We start from the raw sequence: 25,615 nt of genomic DNA on the forward strand, positions 1-25,615 counted from the left end.
GTCAAGCTCAATAACGAAATATGCCAACTCTAGTGAGTTATAAACCTATAACGACCTTGGCCCAAACCCTAGAGTATATAGCAACACCAATTTTTGTATCATAAAAGTTATATGCTTATAGCGACCTTGGCCGCCGAAACCCTAGATCTAGAGGATATATAGTAACACCAATTTTGTATCATAAAAGTTATATACATATAGCGTCCTTGGCCAAAGCTTGACCTAATGGAACAAAATATGCCTTATGTTCTTAGACAAACTGCAACATCTTTGACAGATCTTTTAGAGCGCAGAAGTATTAGTTTACCACTGCATAGTTGATTAAGCGTTCTCGTCATTTAGTTTTGACATATCTTTTTCGGTCGTTGTAACTTTCTTTGTCTTAGCTATTCTGGTCAGGACTCCGAAAAGTCTCCAATCACGATGGACTCTGGCAGGTATATATAGCTAGACCAATTACCTTAATTGATCAACGTTTTTCTACTTTAACATTTTATATTATGCAGTTATGCACCATTATTTCCCAACGGACACCATTATTGCATTTGGGACATCGAATGGACCACTTAACACGGTTTAGGGATCCAGATAGACGGTTGGAGAGTTTAGTACCTAGGTGAAACTATAGGACAAGTTCAAAAACTTAGAGTGCAATTTACTTTTACGCAAAATTGGCACCACCATGAGTCACACTCACTTTGATCACCAAGCCACGCCAAATCCACTTCCACTCCTTTCTGCTTCATGCCACTGGAGCACTGATCGAGCACTCTAGTCACTCTCGATACCCATTGCCTCGATCGGTTGCTCACGTGCTTGTTGCTCACGTGCTTACATGGTGAATCGAGAAGATCAAGTCACCGGGGTCGGCTCTACTAGCACAGCAGGTCAATACAGCGGTGAATGTATTGTATATTGAATTTTGCAAATTTCATATCGGATCCCGCGACCCCGACCCCTCAAGGCAGCTCCGGCCCTGCTTGCTTACCTTTTTGTGTGCATGTGCATCGCACACAGTGTTTGATCCACGTGAGCACAATAGTAACAAGACAAGTAGGCAGTACAGCTATTTCCGAACTCCGAAGGGGTAAGACTGGCTCTGCTACAATTTTTGAGTTCTATGGCATGCACGTGGAATTTGAGAGTTTGTAGATGATTTCAGTGAGAAAACGGAACATGGTGATAAATCACATTTCACTCTTTTTGAAAATGTTACTAGGATTTTAACCTAGGTGGGTTAGTCATTCACTTACTCCCTTCGTCTCATGAAAAGTGCAATCCTGAGTTTGAAAAAAATCCCACAAAGAGTGCAATTCTAGAAATTGGATCTCAATTACCTGCCTAATTAAGTGGTCAGATTTGAATTGCATGTCAAAACTAATTATATATGGCAAGCAACTGAGGGCATGAGAGTCTTTTCACACCACCACTAATCTGTCTGAAAAAACCCAGAATTGCATTTTTCATGAGACGAAGGGAGTATATCACAACTCACGGCGACACCAAGGTTGACTATAGAGTCATGCACCTACAAGGCTACAACTACTCACCGCCACAAAAAAGAGGTTCGTAAATGAAATGTGGGTCTCATCCGAAGGACATCTAACAAATTCATATGTATCAGTTGTATAGAGAGGGAACTACGGGAACAGGGGGTTTGTCGAGTGCCCCTAACACTCGGCAAAGCCCTAAAATCACTCAACAAAGGGTTTGCCGAATGCCATCCTCAGCAAACATGACACAACAACCAAAGTGATGGCAAAGAGCTGTCTACCGACTACTATTTCTTGGGCATTCGACAAAGGCTTTGCCGACTGCTAAGTTGGCTCTTAACAAAAAAAAGTAGGGGGAAGGGCGGCCAAGTGACGGTGACGGAGGCTTTACCAAGTGCCGTGATCTTTTTCGGTCGTTGTAAGTTTCTTTGTCTTAGCTATTCCAGTCAGGACTCCGAAAAGTCTCCAATCACGATGGACTGGTAAGAGGTAGCTAGACCTACCTTTAACTGATATTTTAATTGATCAACGTTTTTCTACTTTAACATTGTATATTACCTGTCATTTCAGACCATGCATGCGTATCACACACTCTGAAGGTTCACGGTAATTCCACACATACGAGCTGCGTCTCAAGGTTTCGTCTCAGAATATATATCCCTCTTTTGTCGTATAATATGATTAATTTGAGACGAGACTTGAGCAATCAAATACCCTTCTCTATATTGAAAGTATATAGTTATACACATCATGTGATCTACTCCATCAATTCCATATTATAGATCACTTTAGCTCTACTTTAAGTCAAAATTTTCTAACTTTAACCAAGTTTATAGAAAAAATACGAACATAGTGTTAACGTATTTTCTAGAAACTCGGTAAAAACTAGAAAAGTTTAAGTTGACAAGTAAAAATAAAGTGAACTATAATTTGGAACCGAGTAACCTTTTTTCAGCCGTGAGCTGATGTATAATAGTTAATGGACCAGGTTATCTAGTAGAGAATATGCAGTGGCTGGAACATGCTTCTTCTTTTAAAAATTAATGAAACTGTTCTTATTATGGAATGTTTCGTGGTTGTGGGTTTCGGTCTGCAAAGCCATAGCTGGAAGTTTCGGCTGCAGAGACCACTGTTGTGTCTGTTGCATGGTTGTTCTGCATGCATATCTAGTCTAGTCCGTGCTAATTTCTATACCAGACTCCAGTCAGCATCGTGTTCAGCTGCAAACGTATCCACCGAGGCCGCTACCTTCATTTTTTTATTATTCTAATACGTTTTGCAATTCATCACTCGGAACTCCTCATGGATCCAATGATCCATGTCTTGGTTAGATCATTTCCGTGGCAACGCATTATAATTTCCAACGAACTGGCCGTCAAATGCGTTACGCATACCCGTATGTGTAGTACATTCATTCATCTCTCACGATCTGAACACACCATTATTTGGCGCAGGTTTATGCATAAACATGCATTGATTCAGACACTCACTCTTGTAGCTGAACGCGGAAATTACAGGGAAAAAAGATTCACTTGAGACCAGACCAGCTCTCTATCTTGGAGTGTTCCGCGGGCAACGCTATCTTGGAGTGTTCCGCGGGCAACCGGCCTGGCAATCCTGCCCGCGCGCGCCGCCCGCATGCCTATAAATAGCCACCACACCCTTCATTGTTCCATGCAACAAAACCTCACTCCATCTTCTCCCCCTCGATCGAGCTGGCCGCGAACAAGCAGGATCTATCAGAGCTTGTAAGCTAAGCTATCGAGGACGACGATGAAGGGAGGAGGCAACGGAGCAGCGACGACGACGACGGCACTGCTGGTGGTGCTCGTCGCGGCGTCGCCGGTGCAAACGGACGCTGCCGTGGCGGCGGTGCGCCGTCTCGGAGCGGGTGGTGATGCACCCGTCGGGGTGGCGCTGTCAGGGCTTCCTCCGTCTAACCAATGCACCAGTGGCCCAAGCAACAACGGGAGCACGTGCTACAGCCCCCCTTCCGGCAAGGAAGCGGCGGCGCAGGCGGAGCATCAGTCGCCGCCGCTGGTGCCCGCCAGCGTGGCGTTGACAGGCCCTAAGATTAGCAACTGCACCTATGGCCCTGACCCGCGTGATCCAACGAGATGCCTCATCCCGCCCAGTGCTCCATGATTCTTAATTACCATGTCTTGTGAACAGCCGTGCCGTTGATTAGGTGTCGTTTATGAGCAGAACATAATTGGCCCAACGAATTGATACACAATAATCAAGCCAGTAGGCAGATCATCATTAGTTGTCGATATAAATAATGCATGTATTTTTTATTAAATATTACTCATGCGCACACAGCTACACAGATGCATGATAGATGTAGAGAGAACTATAAGAATCATCCTCAGGTGGAAGGCTGTGATCCTTCCTCAACAGTTCGATGTTAATACTGTACACTGCAGTTGTAGATTCCTAAGAATACAATAATAAAGCGCCTGCTGTTCGTTCATTATATTTTTTTTTGTTTTTTAAAGATCCCTGTTTGGGTGTACACATCTGGTTTCAGGATATTTTAGATCCCTCGGAATGCAAGAAGTTTCAGGGAATAATAAACCTTTTCTCAATGATTAAAGCAAGGGGTATAAACCAAACCTAGACTTATTAACACAGATATCAGTTTTGCGTTGGGTCATGCAGGTTTTATCTATGGAGACGTATTGGCTATGCCACACTGGGTGCAGTTGTAGCTCTGTGAGGATAAAAAAGAGATAATGATTAATTATTCAGGCATGTCATTGAAATGTTGGCTCTTTATTTCTTCACATCACATGGATACGAGCTTTTAGTTTACCAATTAACTTTCAATAAACATATTTTATACCTTAAATAATGTTTGAGAACGTGGTGCGGATGCTATTGTACATGTGTATGATCCTACTCAATGGGAGGGGGCGTGGGAAAAGAGGATTTGTGTCACACCCGGTTTTAAGAACAAACCGAATACATAATTATATGTATGTCAGGATCAAGTTTCATACATATAGAGACATTATAAGTGAATAATCAGTAACAATATCACGAAAAAGAGAACTAAAACAAATAAAAGACTATCAGAGTTATACAGCTTATCATGAAAACGAAGACTCCAAACTTCACAGGCAATCGACTGGGGGTTGCGTACGCCTAGAACTCAGCAACATCTTCAGGAGACTTCATAAACCTTCTCCTTCTGAGCAGCAGTAAGCAACGGTGAGTACATTTATGGTTGGTACTCAGCAAGGCCATAAGAAATAACCAGAAAATGATTTAATCCCATCTTTAAGTTAAATTAATCATGTGAGGGTCCAAGCCACTCTTGACCGTGAGCACGGCTGATATATCAGTTTTACACTCTGCAGAGGTTGTACACTTTTACCACAATTCGCGTAAAAGTTCCGGAGAACTTTGAACCCAACCACGCATATGTGCTGATCAGGCACAATACCACACTTCCGAGGTGTGATTGCATAGGGACACTACGAGGCCTTTCCAAAGAATCACTATATGTACGCACTGGTCCCTTGCTTTCTGTGGTACCTCAAAAGACGAAGCTTCTTTCACCTGCTCCATCAATTCTCAAACCCGAAATCCACCAATCAAACGCCCCCAGGCACGACATATATATCATCTAATTACTTAGCCAAGATCAGAGCCATATGGTATTGTGGTTGTACGGTTTTCTTGGGTGGTTCTCCATATTCCAATTAAATCAAGTATTCTCATAAATAAGCATAGATAGAAAGATGGTTAGGGTCACTTGCCTTTCTCCAACGAAAAGCCACTCTTACTGCTCTTCAGCTTTTGCTCACTTGAAACTCTTGATCTTCAATCCTCGAACAACAATTCTTCTACTCGGAGCAAACATTGGGCGACAAACAAAGCAAACAAGAGGTACAACTAAGAACAATACACCAAAATAAAAGAAAGACTTTAAAAGAGCATACTAAAGGATAGGGCTCACTGCTATGGTTACGAGAACGCAAGAAACACGAAAAACGGAGCTAGGATACGGAAACTATGAGATAAACGGTGAGTTAGGAAATCTAGTCGCGATTAACAATGGACATGAAGGGCTAGCAAAAAGGATTTGCGAGGCACATTAAAGTGTGCTCACAAAGGATAACAAGGTGATAAAACTATTGCACACATCACAAGGATCACGTGAGTGCAAGAATCGATGAAAACGGAGCTAAAACGAAGAAGTTATAGCGAAAACAGGGTTCTATGGGCTAATTTGTAAGAGTTTTAGAAAGAACAGGGGCTCTGAGTGAAGAAACCGGGGGCTAAAACAAGATTAAACCTAAACTTTAGGGGCTAGCTTGAAAAACTATACACTGTGGACGGCGGGTTCTATTTTAGGAAAGTTTAGGGGTTAAAACAGAAAAGAAAGGACTATTTCACAATTGCTTTTGAACTAAGGTGGATCGCGGGTTGATTTGCACTAAACTGAGAGGTTCTTCTGCAAATCTGCCATGGTTGACCGGTACCCTGGCTTTTGACTCGGGGCTCGACCTAATGTGGACCGCTGGATCTTGATCTGGCGACTAGGCTTGGCTGGGCAGAACGGGTGGCGGTGCTGGCGCCGGCGGCGAGCTTGGACAGTGGCGACTCGCCGGCGTTGACCGGATTTGGCCATCTGAGCACGGATTCGGCTTGGGGAGCACGCGCTTGCGACGGTGAACGCGACCACGGGCTCTGGGAGGCGAGTTGGAGACCGGAAAATGGTGTGCGGCGGCGGGGAATGGAACTGCGGCGACGGCGAGCTATCTCGCACAAGGGAGAGCAGAAGAGAGGGGAAGAAAGAGGGTGCGGCGTTGCTCACCCTACGGCGGAGCTCCGGGGGCACGCGGGCGGCGATTCTGGGCGGCAGAGCAGCGGTTCAACAGTGGCCCGAAGCTTCCGAGCTCCAATGGCGGAAGAAGCGACGGCGCGGCTAGGGTTTGCGAGGGCAAGACGACGGCAGCTTTGGAAGGAGCTCGAGGGTGGTTACGCTGTGCTACTTATAGTGCCGGTCGGGGATCCTTGGCGTGCGGGCCAAGGCAAGGAGCGGCGGGGCGTGTGACACCGGGACTCCTTGAGTCGGAGTCCTGCTCGGGCGGGAGAAAAGAGAAGCCCCTGACGGGCGGGCCCTGCGCGGAGAGAGAGGGAGAGAGGGGGGCGTGGTGACAGACTGGGCCGGCGAGAGGTTTTCTGGGCCACAGAATTGGGCCGCCCGGAGAGGAAAAAGAAAAGAGGGAGGGGATGGAAAAGTTGGCCCAAGGGAGAAAGAAGGAGGGAGATTGGGCCCTAAAGAGAAAGGATTTTGCATTTTTTTTGAAAATGTTTCCAAACCAATTCAATTCAAATTTGAATTCCCTGAATTTAAATTTGAAATGAACAACAAACAATAAAACAATGCATTTCATCATAAATGCAACACAAACAAAACAACCTCAATTAATTTGGAAAACAACCAATCTATTTTCTTTTATACTAATTCCCCTGTAAAGAAAATAAATGTTGGGAAAATTTTAAAATTATGAGAAAATTGTTGTTTTATTTTTAATTTCAATCACATCCTGAAATTCAAAAATTTCAGGGTGTGACAATTTGAAGCCAGATAATCTTTTTCATTATCTAAAAAAAGAATTCATTGGCGCCAGCTGGTTGTTGTTATTTTAAATTTTTTTCTTTGATAATCTCTCTATTTCAAAATATAAGATGTTTTAGTTTTATCACAAATCAAACATTTCTAACTTTGATCAAGTTTATAAAAATATATCAGATTGAATATACAAAATAAATTCATTATAAAGGCTTATGTATCTTGATGGGTTTAATAAACTAATTAATTTAATATTGTTAAATGTTGACATATTTTTCAATAAATTTTATCAAAGTTAGAGAAATTTAACTTGGGTAAAACTAAAAGGTCTTACACCCTACATTTTACTATAGCTGAGGGAGTAGTATTTGTAAATCCGAACCCATTTGGATATGCATTTCATTTTATTTGGTGTGGGGTCATTGTTACCTCTCTTAATCTCTTTCCTTCTTTATAAAAACGTATGCTCTAAAAAATAATTAAGGTTGAGTTGCTCACACACTTAGGGGTGATAACGGATCACGGCGCTTGTGGTCTAATCACAATTCAACGTGGCTCTTATATATTTTAGCTCAAAATTAAATAAGATTAGAGTCCGGACTTTTTAGAGTGTGGCGTATAGATTATCTTGGTTAAATTTTAAAACACTTTACTACTGCTACACACACTCAGCAGATCAATAAAATTCATAGAAAGGTGGGATGGTAACAAGGACTAGCACGAGGTGTTAGATCGCATGTTTGATTACATTAAACAACGAGTTCATGTAAAATTGTGTATAATAAAATTAGAGCCTATAAGGGATTTTTTTCAACGAACAGTTGCCTAGGTCGTTGTTTACTCGGATGCAAAAAACTTATCATTTTTAGGGCTAAACAATGGACATAATTTTTTAAATTGACTCCGAGTATCCTATCAGTTATTAGTAATTCCTATTCAAACACCGGTAAGACGTATGCAGCAGGCCGCCCCTAACCCGAGCCGGCTCACCTCAATAATTTTAACCCTTTAACCGAAGTAGCGAGTCCATGTACAGACTGGGTCACTACAGAGATGTCAGATGTGGCCAGCGTTGCCGTTTGGGGCCGGTTTGCTAGTAGTGAAACACGTCTAGCTGTTTTGAACAGGTCCAACAGCATGCTGACGTGTATGCCCAGTCAGTTACTGAACCTTCCACGGGTGCAATCCGTTGCCATGGCTGCAGACCCGCAGAGCAGAAGTGATGCAGATTGAGGTTGACACACGGCTCCTACGTTCTTCGTTTGTCTGCGTGGAAAACTTCCTTCAATTCAGTTGATGCGACTCGGATGAAATAGATGTGTGATGACGTGATGTATGCAGATGCTCTAACGCGTCCTTAACAATGGTCTCGATACGTCGCCCGTTTGACCATATCTTTTTCGCAAAAAAAAAACGTCGTTCAAACCTGTAAATTTAAAGGACCTTTAATTTAAATCTGGAGAAGATATCGTCACAAAGACGGTCCATGCACGAAGAACTTGACATCATGCATGTGCTGTCATTCCGAGTCAACGCTCAGTGAAGCTGTATCAATCAATACTTCAGCCAAACGATCAGGAATATTCTGGCCTCCAGGGGTCTCTGTACCAGTCTACCTGAAGTCCTGTATGCTGTGGCTATCATGCACGGATCAGTTTAAGTCAAGAGCTAGTACCCAGTTTTGATTATCTGCTAAAAACGTTAACGATCTCTGTTCACTATTTGACACCACGACAAAATAAAGACCCCTCAGATATGTTTACATGTACTCTTATTTACCAAACTCAAGTCATCAGCATTATTGAAGTTCACACTGCTAAAGAATTTAATCCGACCGCAATTTTGCATCTTCTACCGTTTGCAAGTCTGTACCCTCTTTTACCCGTCATCCATGACTTGGATTTGTTTCTATGGGTTAAAGCACTACGAGAGTCCACGCCTGAGTTGGAACGCAAGATAAACACCACACAACAATTCTTCACCAGTCGAATAATCCGTCAAAAACGTTCTCCGCGTCCGCGACGACGAACGCCCGGCTCGGCTGATTCTTGAATTCCACGCCTGCTGCTCGCGGAGCATACACAGGCTTCAGCTGGTTGCATTGCATCACCGGCCCGGCCTATAAGTAGATACCGCACCCCTGTAAGCTCTGAGCACTCATCATCATACACTCCGAGCTCGAGCTACTGATCAAGAGCAAGCAACCGACGCGGCGGCGCGGCGGATCCAAGCACCGAGAAGACGAGATGAAGAGAGGTGGCAAGGGCACGGCCGCCGGAGCACCGACGACGACGGCGGCGGTGCTGCTTCTGGTGGCGGCGCTGCTGGTTCTCGCCGCCTCGCACGCGGACGCTGCGGCGGCGGCGCGCCGTCTCGGGGCGGCTGATGGCACCTTTCCGTTGCCTAACGGTTGCAGCCATGGCGAGAGCAACCAGGGCGGTGAGTGCCACGGCCACTCTGCCGTGGGGACGACGGGGTTTCGGCCTACACCCTGAACGCTTACGACAAGAATGATCTTGGGGGCAATAGGTGGCTCTCCCCGTACACAGCTTCATGATTTGTCACTAATAATAACCGGTTTCATAATAACCGGTGTTGAAGCATTTTCGCTCCCGATTCCAAGGAAGGTGGATGAAGTAGCATGTAGAATTAGTCGATTGGTAATTCAAACAGTTCTTTTGTTTTGTTGCTACTGTATATTATCCCATATGTTTGAGTGTGTGTGTGTGTATATACTAGGGACTATGCTTGTACGTTGCTACGTGACGTCATACAAATATATTGAGACTAGCAAGATGTCTGTGCGTTGCCACAGGTATTATAAATATTGGCGAAACATATACGTGAGACCATCAACTTTGTGCTGTGTCCAAGCGAGGCACTGGTTGTGCGGGTTTCGATTGAAATTTCCATTGTTTTGTCCATATTCTGATTAGAACTCCAATTGACAGATTAAGGAATCATTTTTTACTTTTTAAAATTATATAAGGTATTACTCATCGAGCACCAATTCTACATGGTTTCGGACTTTCGGTTCTTCCGGATCCACCTGTCAACGACACGTGACAGATCAAAAGTCAATGTACAGTAGAAACGGTCCGCTTTTTATAAATAGGCAAAGATTAGCATATATAAATGTATATAATATACATCATATGTATTTTATAATAACATAGTATGTGTTGTTTGAGGATTTCAGTTTATTTCTATTTTACTCGCCAAACACTATATTTTAAACGGTTTCGGATCCTTAACATATGGTCACCAGGGTTACGATTAGGACTCCGATTGACGGACCAATAAATTATTGCTTACCTTAATAATATTATATAGAGAATAGATAGAGATATATATGTGTTACATTGATATAAAGAACCATATTCACGACGAAGGGTGTAATGATTATTGTAGAGTACCTCACACGGATCTTGCGCAAATCACATGGATCGAAGGCAAACCATTGCGGCCCTACTCGTCGCCGCCCGCCACACCATCGCCATTTTGGTAGCCCCATTACCACTCACCACCGCGGCCACGCTCACTGTTGCGTGTCGCACCTCATCCCCACTAGATGCTGGCGCGCCTCATCTGTGTGGGTTGTGGGTTGTCGCCTTGCTCCTGTGCGCCGGTCATGACTCATGCGTATCAGCTGCACCTCATCCCCGTGTGTTGCCGCCGCTCCTCACACAGCTGCCGATGAGGGCCATGCAGAAGGGAGATGGGAGGGGTGGGGGAGGAGGGATGGGTGAGGGAGATAGGTAGGGAGATCCAAGAGAGGGAAGAAAAATGGTTAGAGAAGAGGAGACAATGGATGGGTGAGGGAGAGAGATGCTGGAGAGATAGGGAGAACCGATACAGGGAAGAAGAACAGGGAGAGAAGAGGAGACAAGTGGATAAGAGTGTTATACTGTTCAAAGCATTACCACCGGTTCGTAGGTTGTGATAGTGGGTATCGCCGCCGGTTTGAGCTATGAACCGGCGGTGATGCCGGCTGTAACCGCCGGTTCTAACAACCACTTCTATCACCCCCGGTACAGATTAAATTGGTGGTGCTGAGGTATTTGCAATGAGTGAATCTGTAGCAATGACTGAACTATGAAAACCATGCGGGAGATAGAGAAGAGAAAGAGCCTCCCAAACCCTTGTTTTCGGCGTACATTGCAGCTAAAACCAAAGAAAAATCAAAAGTCGACGGCTGAAAAAACCATTCGCTAGCAGAGATGCAGAACATGCCAAGTGTTCTGCTCCAATTTATTCACCAGTGCACACCCACCGAAAGACACATGTCAAAACAAATTTCAGATGCTGCCACTGCGCTACATGACCCGAACCACACGAATCCTGGGCTCCTGGCGCCTAAGCAGTGGCGTCCAGGTGGCTGCCGGCGACGTCGACGACGAAGCGGTACCTCACGTCGTTCCTCTCGAGCCGCTCGAACGCCGTGTTGACGTAGTCCATCCCCACGACCTCGATGTCCGCGGCGATGCCGTGCTCCCCGGCGAAATCCAGCATCGCCTGGCAGTCCGCGATGCTCCCCACGCCGTTCCCGGAGACGCGCTTCCCGCCTGCGATGATGGCGTGCGCCGGCAGCTCCAGCGGCTTGCTCGGCGCGCCGACGACCACCATCTGCCCCATCGGCTTTAGCAGCTCCAGCAGCGGCACGATCTGGTGCTCGGCTGACACCGTGTCGATGATGCCGTCCAAGGAGCCCGCCGCCGCCTGCATACGAGATGCCATTGCATCAGTTACACAGCTGCCACCCAAATCCCAACTGCCAAGCGTGTCAGATCGGGGGCCTCAAAAGGTGATCTTTGGATTTTACCTTCATTTGGGCGGCGTCATGGCTGACCAGGAACGCGTCGGCGCCGAGGCGGCAGAGCGCCTCCTCGCGCTTGCCCGGCGACGAGCTGATGACCGTGACCGTCATCCCGAACGCCTTGGCGAACTTGACGGCCATGTGGCCGAGGCCCCCGAGGCCGACGACGCCGAGGTGCTTGCCTGGCTCGTTGAGCGCGTACTGCACCATCGGGCTGTACACCGTGACGCCGGCGCAGAGCAGCGGCGCGGCGCCATCCGGAGGCAGGCTCTCGGGGACCCGGACGACGTAGTCCTGGTTGACGACGAGGACGTCGGAGAAGCCCCCCTTGGTGATCGCGCCGTCGCGGTCCACGCCGTTGGAGGCGAGCACGAGCCGGGGGCAGTATTTCTCGTGTCCCGCGCCGCAGCTCCCGCAGGAGCGGCAGGAGTCGACGAAGTAGCCCACGCCCACCGTGTCCCCGGCCTTCAACTTGGTGACGCCGGGGCCGGCGGCCGTGACGACGCCGACGACCTCGTGCCTGCGTGGGTCGCGTACACCATTAAACAGATGTCGACTGGAAATTCGAAAATGCAGAACCGCATGCACTTGCGACTGCAGGCAGCAGTTTGCCATATTTTACTTGGCATATCTTATGTTTTGCCAACTTCTAAAAAAATATACCAAATAAAAAAAAGATTATTTTCAACAGTTTGGCATAATTCACTTGCCAAACCCAGATCTAACTTACATCAGGAACTCTGAGAGAGAAACAAAATTATATTTATGCCCTTCCACCTTTTGAAAACTTAAATCAGGAACCCTTCTCTGTTATTTTTTTTTTCACCCTCCCATCTGACTAGAAACCACGATGCCAACCGTGCGCCGCGCGCGTATATTTGCGCGCTGGAGGCTGGTTTTTCCCAAATTGCCAAAAATTGCCAAGTCTTTTACCAAATTGTTGGAGGAGTATTTTTAACGTTTTTACAAAAAATCAAAGATGGCAACTCGATTTGCCAAACTGCTGGAGATGCTCTTATCGTGTCCGTTGGATGCGGTCGTGTGGACCCTATGCAGTCGTGTGCTGGCTTCATATGGCGTCTGACTAATGTTGCCGTGGGCCACCTACTCCATGGGTATTTTGGGGCATAAAAAATGTACTGGTCTTTCCTCCCTCAATTATTGGTGCGGAGACTGTATACGGCTCTGGTCTACTTTCTTCTTTCTTCTTTCTTCTTCACTCCTCTGTCAAGAGATACATCAGCTGCGTCGCCGGGCTGCGCCACCCACGTGCGGGCTGCTCGCGTCGCTAGAGTAGAGGCGCGCCGATCCTGCCCGCGCTCCCCGCGTCGCGCTGCTCGCGCTGCCAGAGCAGCGCCGCGCCCGCACCCTCGCCCTTGCCTGCCCCACCGGAGCTCTCTTCTTCCCTAATTCCGGCAGTCTTAGACGAGAAGGGGCTCGGGGAGGTAGGCCGGCCAGGCGGTGGGGACGGCAGGAGGGCGGCTTTAGGGTTCTGGCGGCGGGGGAGGCGGTTGGGCCAGGTCGGGGCGGGGGCGTCCGTGCCGGCAGTGGCGGACCTAGGATTGAAACTTAGGGTATGTCATGTCGGTATTCGGTACAATCTAAAAAAATTCGGTGCATAATAAAAAATTTCACGAGCAATTCGGTATACATGTAATTAGGTTCAATATTTGCATAGATTATAATATAAATAGTAGAAGCACAATAAAGGTGTGTTTGGTTGGGCTGTGACTTTTGAAAAAGTTGTTGTGAGCTGTGGGCCATGGAAAAATAGCTGTGAAAATCAGAAGGCCATTTGGTTGGGCAGCTATAATATTTTATCAGAAAACTGTTAAGAGAACCCACATATCATCCACAATCATCCCGATGCGGCCCTCTCGAGGGAGCGAGGGGAGCGGCGTGGGGAGGGCGCGGAGCCTCAACGATGATGAGGGCAGAGACGCGCGCTCATCAGAGCAGGGCCGCGCACCCGCCGGACAAGGCTTGTGGTGCACTGGCGGGAGGGGAGGTGAGGGGCGCCGAGGAAGTGGTCGCGAGAGGGAGGAGAGAGCGACGTAAAAAAAATACAAACCGGTATCTACATAATCAATGGTAAGTTGGTAATTTGTATGCCCAAAAGCTAGTAAAAGTAGAAGAAAGTGCTTTTGGATCTGTACTAGTGAAAATCTGGCTTTGAAAAAAAAATATTGCCACTAGTAGAAGCAAGACCAATTTTAGAAGATTGTAAACCATATCATAAACCTTATGCCTCCCAATTTGAACTAGAACTGAGAGGTCAACAAGATTGGTAAGACCTATAAAAATGTCCTCATATCTAGTGTCATCAATATAATTGTCAAGTTGTACTTCAAATTTTATTAATCGCAGTCAAAAAATTCATTAAAAAGAGAAGTGCTGGCTTAGGGTATGCCTCGGCATACCCTGGCCACCCACTGGGTCCGCCAGTGCGTGCCGGAGCTGTGCACGGTGGTGGCTGGGGCCGGCGGAGGAGGATGAACGGAGATAGCGGTCCGGTGAGGGAGGTGATGGTGCCGTGCCAGCCGAACTAGCGTGTTGATGTTGGTTGGAACTTGAAGAAAGGGGAATGAAGGACCAAGATTGGGTGCAGTTGTAGTTGGGACTGCAACTTTAGCTGTCGCAACACAGATACTGTCCAAATGTGATCCGACGTCTCCTTGCAAATGAGCACTATTCATCTTCTTCCTTTCTCCCACGCTATTCTCCTTTCTCATATCTATGCGCCCATGGCTGGCTCCTCGACCCCTCCAGTTGCGCGTAATGCCGCTTTGGCTCCGGCGTGTTGCACAGCTGCGCCGCTATCTTCGGCGCCGGGGCGTTGCCGTCGTGGCAGGTGATAATCTTCTTGATGGACTCCGGCACCCTAATGAGCGGTGCGCCGCCGTCGCCCTTGACGTGCTCGCCGGCACGGGCGCGGCCGACAGCGTGGCGAGCTTGGCGGCGATGAGCACCTTGAGGGACGGGAACCGCGGCGGGGAGCACGAAATAGGTCCGCCTCAGCAGGAGCTCCTCGACTGGGGACATGACGGGGATCGGGAGGCCCACGAAGAAGGCGTTCGCAGAGTAGACAGCGTGGTCCGTAGCCGGGGTCGGGAGCTCCGGCCCCAACCTTGAGGCGGGCGTCACCGGCAACCAGCCTCGCCCGGCCGCCCAAGTACAACAGAATCTCCACCGTTGGCAGATGTAGGCACGGGCGCAAGGAGAGTCTGTTGCCCATGTACGTATGTAGCAGGATCGACACTCATGGACTTGAAGTGAGATTGCAAATGGATGGATGGACCGCTGAGAGAAAATAGGAAAGGAGACCGAGCTTGGAAATTGAAAGGGGAGAAGCCTGCAGGTTGTGCAGCCTGAGAGAGAAGGAAGAAGATGAACAGTGCTCATTTGCAAGGGAGACATCGGATTACATTTAGACGGTATCTATGCTGCGACAGCTAAAGTTGTAGTCGCTATTATAACTGCACCTGATCCTGATCCGGGAAGGAAGGAAGGAAAAAGAACAATATAAATTTCCAGCTTTGCCCCTTCTTACGTCGTACACTGCCGCCCCACACAATTGATGAACACAGGAGCTAAGGGCATGTACAAAGGCAATTATTATGCCGTCTATTAGCGGTTAATTGCGACTTTCGAGAGTAAACCGGCAAGCGACGCCTCCTGCCGTCCTCTCGCGAGGCTTCGGTCTCGGCCCATTGCCCGATGAAATCGACGGCTCGAAATGCCCGCTATAGCAGCAGTTGCGAGAAGACGACGGCATCGACAGATCCCCTGCGAATTCTTGAGGCACGTACCTTCACACGCGCCCGCCATGTCTTGCCGCGGAGCCGCGCCTGGACTAGGAGTTGGGGTGCTGCGCCCGCGCCTGTGTTGGCCTTGCCAGAGACGATGCGGGATCGGCGGCAGAAGCTCTCATCGGAGACGATGCGGCACGATGGCTTGCAGACAAGCGCGGCGTGGAGGAGGCTCGCGGGGTCGCCGAGCAGGAAGCGGACGAGGATTCCTCCACCAGCTCGGCTGCCAGCGGGGGCGCCGGCCGCAGGCGGCCGTGGGGCGGCGCCATCTCGCTGCTTGGGCGCGGTGCGGGTGGAATTGGGGATTTGATTGGGACGGTGCTGGCGGTTAGGACGGGAAAGCTTAGAGGTGGGCCAAAGGTGTCAGTGAAAGGGCCGCAGTGTCACGTGAATGGATTGCCGTAAAGAATTGGCAAATGCCATGAGGTGTTGATCTCGTGGATGCAGTACAAAATTTGGCAAATCCTATATTTTTTTTGTTTTCTGTAGTTTTTTTTTCATGATCATCTTGTTTTGATTGATCTCAATTGTTTCAAAGAAGCAACAAAAGTGCATACAAAGATTTTATTTAGTCTAGATAATGAATATAAATATTCATCAAATAGTTTATAGATGGCCAAATAGACAATCCATTGTACAAATTGTTCGTTTACTATCTGTGTGCGTTGTTCAATGTACTTGCAGACGGCAGTTGTCTGCACCATTGTAAATGCCCTAATGTCAGGGAGGACACGAATCTCGGTGCAGCAAAGTGTTCCAATGGCTCAGATAGATCTGGTGGTCGCAGGGGCATGCGGAAAATGCATGTCCACACTGGAAATTGCAGATATGAATCTGTGCTTGGGTTGTGTGCCTGGTGAAGTTCTAATAATTACCCGGGGACGACGGGGTATATGGCGTTGCCCCACTCGTTCTTGATGACGTGGAGGTCCGTGTGGCAGATGCCGCAGAAGAGCACCTTGATCGTCACGTCGCCGTCGCCGTCGCCCTGAGCCCTGAAATCGTCATCAAACGGCGCCCGAATTCAGGCATGGCACGCGCAATGTCTTGCAATGTCGTCGACCCGTACAAAAGCGAGTAAGGTAACCATGGCAAGAGGGGCAGGAGCGTGGGAGAGACCTTCTTGAGAAGTTGTAGGGGGAGAGGAGGCCGGAGGCATCGCTCGCAGCCCACCCGCGCGCCGCCGTCTTGCCGCCTTGCTCCATGGAACTCATCTGCTTCTTCAACCTTGCTCAGATTCTACGTTCAGGAAAACTGAGGCTCTGGGTGGTACGGCGTTGGTAGTTCAGAGCTCCGATTCAATAGAGCCAGCAACCACCATGAACATGGCGACGTCAGACCACACGTACGTATCCTCTGCGCTCTTTTTTTTTTTTTCGAATACTCTGCGCTCACGCAGGACGTACAGCACACCTCCCGTTTCTTCACAGTTTAGTTAGTTTATTACTCCCAGTCTCCCATGGATGAGCCATCGGTCCAGTAGTTTTTCTTAAAAAGAACATTAGATGCGTGTTCCCATAACATAAATTGCGCACAATCTTAATTATAATGCTAGTAATTAAAGGCATATATACGTGCATAATTAAAGGGAACAATTTCATCTAACACTTTTTATATATTAATTGCGCACAATCTTAATTATAATGCTATACAAAATTGGTTGTAAACTTAAAATATTGACGGTTAATAATTACAACTACAAAATTACAAATTTTGCAACTGAATATGGAGTTGCCCCAATTCATGCTTCACATCAATTTCAAGATTTTTACAACTTCTTGATCATGTAGAAAACGTGATCTGATACTATTATAAGAAATTACAATTTTTCCTAGCTAAGTCAAACTATTCCAATTTGATCAAGTTTATAAACAACAGAGAAATAATACTTACAATATAAAATGAGCATAATTAGATTCATCTTGTGGTAGATGTTAACAATCTTCTCAGTATAGATTAAATATTTCAAGACATAAGCGGTATGTAATTAACTACTCTATGGGTCATCTTCTCCGATACGAATTACATATATAGTATAAATAAAATAAAACAAAATACATGCTGGGTTTGTCGAACTCTTGATTCATTAATCGCGGTCAAGATCAAAGGTTGAAAAGTGGCAATGAATGAGCCAAAGCAGAGCTTCAAATTTATGAGGAGTGGGCATGGTAACATGTGAGGTGACGCGTATTCTTCTGCAGAGCCCCGTGACGCATGCGCTTAGGCTTAGCAACTACTCCTGCCGTGCTGCGCTGGACGAAGTTAATCCGCGACCAATCGCGCGGCAGGGGCAGCGCGCGACCCTTTGTCTACAGCCTTTTTCCCTTCCACCAACCGTATATATTAAGATTGGAGTAACTTTTTTAAGTATCAAATAGCTTTATAAAAAATGTTTATCTTCTTCGTACGAGCATCATTTTTAATATACCGATCGTATCGTTGTGTTCTACATTATGAGACAGTCAAAACTAGATTCCACTTGTATATATTTTGTACTGGCAGCAAGTTGCTATAAGCTATACACCAAGTTGCCACAAAAGAGAAGGTTTCATACATATGAGTTGACACACATATAAAATACAAATTGCTACACATATAGGATATCTGTTATAACTTATAAACATAAGTTGCCACGAACAAACAAAAACAACATCTATTATACATATTAGTTGTCCCACATATAAGATACAAGTTACTGCAAAATAAAATAATACATTGATACACATGTGTTGATACAAAACAATAGCTGTTATACACATAAGCCGTCACTATAGTAATATGATATACACATAAATTGCTATAACAAGAGAGTAAATCATCACATAAGTTGCTAGTGGTGTAAAATATAGTTAAAATATATACAAGTGGGGTCTAGTTTTATTCGTTTCGTCTCATAGAACACATCAGTGTAATCCGTTCTTGAAACGGAGATCATATGAAGTAGATAAAATATTTTTTAAGAATAGCTTCATACAACAAAAGTATATTTCTATTACAGGATCATGCCTGCAGAGCATTGCATGCGAATACTCTAAATACTATACACCGTGGAGATGGGCTCTTGGGAGCAACCGGCTGCCCCTGGAGCGCCACGTGCCCCTGCTGTGTTGAAAAGGTGAGGCCGGCAATGGAGAGGCGCGCGACGCAGCCCCTGGTTTTGCCGTGCCCATGTGCCGCGGCTGCAGCGGCGTGGCCCCACCTGCCCCCCTCCCGCCCCAAAAAAAACACCGCTTTGCGTCGCCTGCCGGTGGGAGGGAAGCGCCCAATGCGCGCCATGCGTTCGCATAGCTGTGCCTACCCGCTGCGGCTGCACCGCCTCGGGCCCGGTGCCCCCCCCTGAAAAAATGCATGGGACGGCACCTGCGCCGGCATCCCGCTCCTCCTTGCCGCTCCTCCGTGTGGGTCCCAGCGGGCTCCCCTTGACCCGCTTCCACGGGTCGCCGCTGCTTCTCGCTCCTTCCCGCACGGCCGCGCCGCCTGGCCGCCGGCCGCCGCCGAGCCGAGCAACCCGAGCTGAGCTGAGCACCGCCGCCGAACACCGCTGAGCCGAGCTCCACCACAGACCGCCGAGCACGCGCCGCTTGGCCGTCGGCCACCACCGAGCCGAGCAACCCGAACTGAGTTGAGCGTCGCCGAGCCAAGCTGAGCGCCGTCGCAGACCGCCGTGCGCCCGTGCCGACTGCTGCGTGCCGCCGAGCTGAGCGCCGCCGCCGCCCGTAGTGCTTGCCCTGCTCGCCTAGGGTTTGGGATTTGGGAGCTCGAGCTTGGAGGCAGTGTGAGGAGTGGGGGCGACGAGCCGGGGTGGGGGTCGGGCATGGCAGCGGCGGGGGCTTGTCGTGGGCCGTCCTGGGCCGCGGGGGAGGGGAGGGGCAATGTGGGCCGGTTGATGGGAGGAGAATTTGGACTGATTTTTCAGTCTGTTAGCCTATAGTGCTGTTTCTTTTTTATTTTTTCCTTCATATACATGGTAAATGCTACATATATAATTTTTTTTCCTAAAAATAATGGGTGTTCAGCTGAATACCTTTGATACATAGTGGACCCGCCCCTGTCAAGGAGGACTTGGCGATATATGCAACAAATAGCCCATTCCACACCCTCTAGCGTAGTTCTCTTCTGCTCTATACGTATACGTAACCATCAACTCATCTACCATTTTACTTCATATTTCCAAGTGGGCGCGGTATAGCGCGCAATTTACCTAGTACAACAACAACGTGTGGGGTCGTTGGGCTGTGAGATGCAATGCAGATTAAAGCACAGGAACGGTTGGTATGTGAAATTTTCTAGGCCGCGATGCATGACAAGCTGAGGTGGGTTGACACACAGTCACGCGCTCGTACACTTACGCGACAGGTCGTTCATTAGATTTTTTCTTCATCTGAGGAATGTGGAGAACACTATCCTGCTTGTGATGAGTGAATTGTCAACCGTGCGGTGTTATCGTGCGCTTGATCTTTGGATTCCAGGTACACGGGCGTCTAGTGTCGACGGAGAGTTGCCGTGGAGGAGCTCGGGCCGGGCGGCAGCTGTGGCGTCCACTCCTGGATCAAGGACGCAAGCGGCGACGGAAGGCGGGTTTCTTGGTTTGCGCCACAAAACCAAGGAGGCGGACGGCGGTTGAAGACGCCAAGTCGTGGAGGCACGTGCGTCGGTCTCGGGACTGACTGAGGCGACGGGCGTCGACGGCGTCTAGGGCCTCGCTGCGGGGGAGGAGGTGACGGGCGTCGGGCGGCGTCTAGGGCCGTCAGAATGCCGAGGCGGGAACGGCGTCTAGGGCCAAGACGTGGAGGCGGGAATCTTCCCGCGCGCGGGAACTTGTCGCACTGATCGAGCTTTCGAGACGGCTCACTTTGCACTTGTGAGAACCCGGGCAAGGCTGTACATGACTGAAACGAGTGTCTTAAGCTTCTGACTGCCTTTGGCATAGGCTTGACATCGTTGCTAAGTAAAGCATGACAAGCTTTCAACCCTTAGCATTAAAATTGCTTGATATAAAGAGATTGCAAAATCAATATTTACAACATGCTTTGAATGTTTTTGGCTCATTTGTATGAGTTTGATTAGCACTGTCTTTCATTCCCTACTTGTTAGTGCTAGATCATGGGTGATGCTTTTATTTCTCCTAAACTGGAACTTGCCTAGCTCTAGACTGATTTGATATATCCTGTTGAGCTAGATGCAGGTCTTGTTTATGGATGCACACGTGCTTGTGACTAGTTTGTTGCTCATATCATTGTATCCCTGAATGCTTTCACTTACACCTCCTGTATTGCATTCATTGCATACCATATGTTCAGGGGGAGTCTCAGTTTCAGGGGGAGCTTTAGGTCTAAGCCTTGATGTGTGCATGTGCCAACAAGGGGGAGAAGTTTAGTGATCGAACAATGGGGAGAATTGTTTGATTTTTGAGAGAACCAAAAAAATTTGTTGTGCACGGGGCTTTGAGAGTGCATACATGTTGTGAGAGTTGCACTGGTAAGGGGGAAATGCATTCAGTGGGAGTTTTTGCTTTGTTTAGCTCCTGGTCTTCTCTCCGCTTTTGGCATGACTGTGTCGAGCCCTGCCTCTGTCTTTGAGGAGTCATGCTTGTGTTTGAGTGAATTGTCAACCGTGCGGTGTTATTGTGCGCTTGGTCTTTGGATTGCAGGTACACGGGCATCGAGTGTCGACAGAGAGTTGCTGTGGAGGAGCTCGGGCCGGGCGGCAGCTGTGGCATCTACTCCAGGATCAAGGACGCAAGAGGCGACGGAAGGCGGGTTTCTTGGTTTGCGCCACAAAACCAAGGAGGCGGACGGCGGTTGAAGACGCCAAGTCGTGGAGGCACATGCGTCGGTCTCGGGACTGACGGAGGCGACGGGCGTCGATGGCGTCTAGGGCCTCGCTACGGGAGAGGAGGTGACGGGCGTTGGGCGGCATCTAGGGCTGTCAGAAGGCCGAGGCAGGAACGACGTCTAGGGCCACGGCGTGGAGGCGGGAATCTTCCCGCGCGTGGAGTTTTGGCGGTTTTCTCAAAACCGGCCACCTACCCGGGTTTCGCTGACCCCCCAAAACCGCGAACCGGATGTTCATCGACATGGCGACATCGCGGAGAAGGCTTCGAGTTGAAGAAAGAAACTCTGCCGTCGAATGAGATCGTGTACATATTTCCGGTTTAGCCCCTACGGGCGTTTTAGTGTCTAGTTTGAGTCGAGGGTATTTTGGACCCCTGCGTGGGCACCTTAAATACCCCTCACCCTCTCCTCTCTCCCCTTGCACCAGCCAAAAACCAGCACCACACCACCACCTTCCCTGGAGCCACCTCTCTCTCCCTCTCGGTTCCCTCCCTCTCCTCTCTAGGACTAGGGATTAGAGGTATGGATTCTTGAGTTTTTGTACTGAGATTGATCGGGAAAGGAGGCCCAATCCTCCTTGTGTCCTCCGGGGTTTTGAATTCAATTCAATCTCGTACGATTTGTGCTTTGTTTTGGATGATTTCGATTTTCCTTCGACGAATCTTGAGCAAGAGATGACGAGTGGTTTTCTGATGATCGAGTGACTCTTTGTAGTGATTCTAATACATCTAGCCTAGTGCAAAACCCCCCGGAATCACGAGTCTCTTCGAATCGACGTTTTTGTGTTCTTGAGAAAACCCCGTTCTTGCTCTGGAATTCTTCGATTCCTCCCAAACCATGGAGTGATTCGTCGATTCCTTCCGTGGACATGTTCACAAGTCCTTTGTAATAATGCCTGCAAAATTTGAGCACCTTTGGACTTGATTTGATTGTCTAATCATCAAAGTTTTCAAAGGTCGCGGGCTGGAAAAATGTTTCTGGACTCTGTTCTCCCTATCACCGGATGAACTGACGCTTTGAAGTTGTATGCGTCGGATCAACCGGTGAGTAGGTTTTTCGTGGGTTAGTGTTTTTTGCTGTTCGCAAATTGCACCGGTGCATAGCTCTCGACGAGTATCGGTTTAACCGGTGTATGTTGACCAGCGACCCCACGAGTGTGATTTTACTCGTTTAATCGGCGTATTGATTTTTCTTAACGTCGGTTCATCCGGTGCTCAGTTGGATTCGATTTGCTATCTCTCTGGACAACTGCACCGGTGCTTTGGGTTTGTGACCGTCAGTTTAACCGGTGCTTAGAAGTTCATTTTGAGCTCTCTCTGGACAACTGCACCGGTGTTTGTTTTGGATTTTATCGGTTTATCCGGTGCACTATCGTCGGTTGAACCGACGCTGTTTAAACCGTAGCGTCGGTTTTACCGGTGAGTGCTTCTTCTCTGCTGCCGGCTCTGTGACGTCGGTTGAACTGGTGGAGTACTTCTTCACACGTCGGTTTAACCGGTGTTAGTATACCGTGCTGTTTTTGCGTTGTTTGTTCGTGATTTCTTCCGCGTTGATTCATGCTTGTTCCTAAGGTTGTTTTGTGTTGGTGTAGCTTCTCCATAGCTACAACACACATCACCTAGGACGTTAGGGTTGGGTGTGTTTTAAGGGATCATAAGCCGAGCTTCCAATTGCGATAAATTTTTATCGGCTCCCATTCACCCCCCCTCTGGTCGCCTTTTCGGTCCCTCAATTGGTATCAGAGCTTGGTTGAGGTTTTCAGTACCTTAACCGGTTCGAAAACCACTTGGCGACCGTGGCGAGTCTTGGTAAGATCCCAGTATTTTCCGGCGAGGACTATGTTTATTGTAAGGTTCGCATGCGTGCCGTCTTACAAAGCATGGGAGCCGAGGTTTGGGAGATCACCAAGAACCAGGCTTACGAGGTGCTTGCCGTTCGGACCACACCTCTTCAGATGTCCGAGCACGAGGCCAACGCCAAGGTTGTCAATGTCTTGTTTGCTAGCGTTTCTCGTGCGGAGTTCTCACGCGTCCACGGTTTTCAGGAAGTCCACAAGGTTTGGACGTGTCTTGAGAACTACCACGAGGGCACACCTCAGGTCAAGGCCAGACTGTGCGAGACTCACCGGCGTGAATATGAGAATTTCACACAAGGGCCGGGTGAGAGCATTGGCGACATGTTCAATCGGTTTCAATCGATTGTGAACAAAGTCAATGCGAACAGATCTGCTGATACCCTTGAGTACACAGAGCATGAGAAGGCCCTCATGTTGCTCTACGCACTTGACCGCTCTGTGTGGGATCTCAAGGTGAACATGATCATTGAGTCTGCAGGCTATGAGACTCTAACCGTAAATGAGCTTTTCAGCAAGCTCAAGGCCACGGAGGTGGATAACCAGACACAAGCCGAGCTCAATGGTGCCCCTCCTTCCAAGAGCATCGCTCTTGTGACTGGCCTAGGTGGATCGAGCTCTAACGATAACTCTGCTCTTGGCTTTTCTCTTGCCTCTCTGCCCTCTGTTACAGATGAGCAGCTAGAGACGCTGGATGACGACGACTTGTGTCTCCTCATCAACAAGTTCTAGCATGTCTACCACAACAGGCAGAGGAAGAAGAACCCCGGGTGCTACCACTGCGGCGATCTGAACCACTTCATCGCCGACTGCCCCAAGAAGTCGCAGTTGCTAGAACAACAACTTCGACTACTACCACCACCGCGACTGGGACGAGGGAGGCTCCAATAAGGAGCGTCAGCGCCACAAGCACCGTAGTCGTGACCGGGGAGGACGCTTCGACAAGGAGTCGCTCAAGAAGCGCTTCCAGTACAAGGCCAAGAAGCGGGAGAAGGCCTTCCTGGCGCAGCTCAGCGACCTCGACAAGAGCTCCGACACCGACCGCTCTTCTTCACCGACCTCCAACGACAATGACAAGAAGAAGAAGAAGCGGGACAAGGAAGCCACCGGCTTCATTGGCCTTTGCTTGGCGGCCGGTCGGCGCAAGAGCTTCTGCACCATGGCGAGTGAGGCCAATGGTGCTCGTGCGTCTCTAGGTGGAGATGCTACACCGACGCACGACGACTGTTCTCCTGGATCCGAGAGTGATTCAGAGGTAAATTCCACCATCGACCTGCTTGACACTGAGGTTAGGGAGTTGTACGCCGCTCTCGACAGTCAGAAAATGCTGCTTAAGGAAGCAGCTAGAGAGCGTAGAAAGCTTAGGGCTGAGCTGGCTTGTGCTAGAAAGAAATCTGGTGAGGATGAGTGCGCTGGCTGCATATCTCACATGAATGATCTTGTTGCTCTCCGTACGAAGCATGATGAGAACATCGCGAACTTAGATGTTGCTAAGACTTCGCTTGCTGACGTATCTCACGAGCTAACCAAGGCCAAGAATGAGCTTGAACTGGTCCAGGACGCTCCCATCGTTAGTGATGTGCTTGAATGCGATGAGTGTCCTATTTTTAAGTCTGATCTAGCTTCTTTGCAGACTAAGTTTGCCACTGTTGTTTGTGAGCTAGAGGAGCTTAGATCTAGGCCTGTTCTGCTTGGTGCCTGTAAGCTTTGTCCCATGCTTAGGTCAGAGCTAGATGAGACGAACACCTTGATTAAGTCTTTAGGGAAGACTAAGGTCGGGGAGTCTAGCCCACCTATTGATTGTCATGTTTGCCCTGGTTTGATTTCTGATTTGGATAATCTTGCGGTAGAGAAAGCCAACTTAGAGAATCAGAATACCTATCTTAGGGCGATTCTGAGTTGGGTTTCTAGCAGTGAGCCGCAGTTGGGCATGATGATCAAGCAGTTTAAGCGTGGTGATGGTTTTTGGGTCGGTTACACATACACGAAGTCAGACTTTAACAAGATGTATGGTAAGATCGGCAAGGCTGCTGGAGCTCCAAGTGCTCTAAACTCTGCTAGTACGAGCACACAGCCTTTGCTTGTTGACCCCATGGATGGTGTGCTGAAAGAACCACAAAAAGTACCTCCACAGAAGCAGGTTTGGGTTCCAAAGCCCAATGAGCTGAGGAATCCCCTCGATATGCTCCCTGCTGCCACAGCCCAGGTTGCCCAGAAGAAGGGG

At 48.3% G+C, this 25,615-nt stretch overlaps 1 protein-coding gene across 1 annotated transcript; it reads right to left on the bottom strand.

Annotated features, from left to right (window-relative positions):
• Positions 1 to 11,398: 11,398 nt before the first annotated feature.
• Positions 11,399 to 16,922, bottom strand: LOC120696055 (probable cinnamyl alcohol dehydrogenase 8D). Its single transcript, XM_039979215.1, has 4 exons — positions 16,825 to 16,922; positions 16,581 to 16,700; positions 11,903 to 12,416; positions 11,399 to 11,799 (listed from the first exon to the last, which is right to left on the bottom strand). Exons 1-4 carry the CDS (start codon positions 16,917 to 16,919, stop codon positions 11,437 to 11,439), a joined length of 1,092 nt encoding a protein of 363 aa, XP_039835149.1. The 5' UTR covers positions 16,920 to 16,922; the 3' UTR covers positions 11,399 to 11,436.
• Positions 16,923 to 25,615: the final 8,693 nt, after the last annotated feature.

This window comes from Panicum virgatum, chromosome 2K, assembly GCF_016808335.1.
Source record: "Panicum virgatum strain AP13 chromosome 2K, P.virgatum_v5, whole genome shotgun sequence".
NCBI lineage: Eukaryota > Viridiplantae > Streptophyta > Magnoliopsida > Poales > Poaceae > Panicum > Panicum virgatum.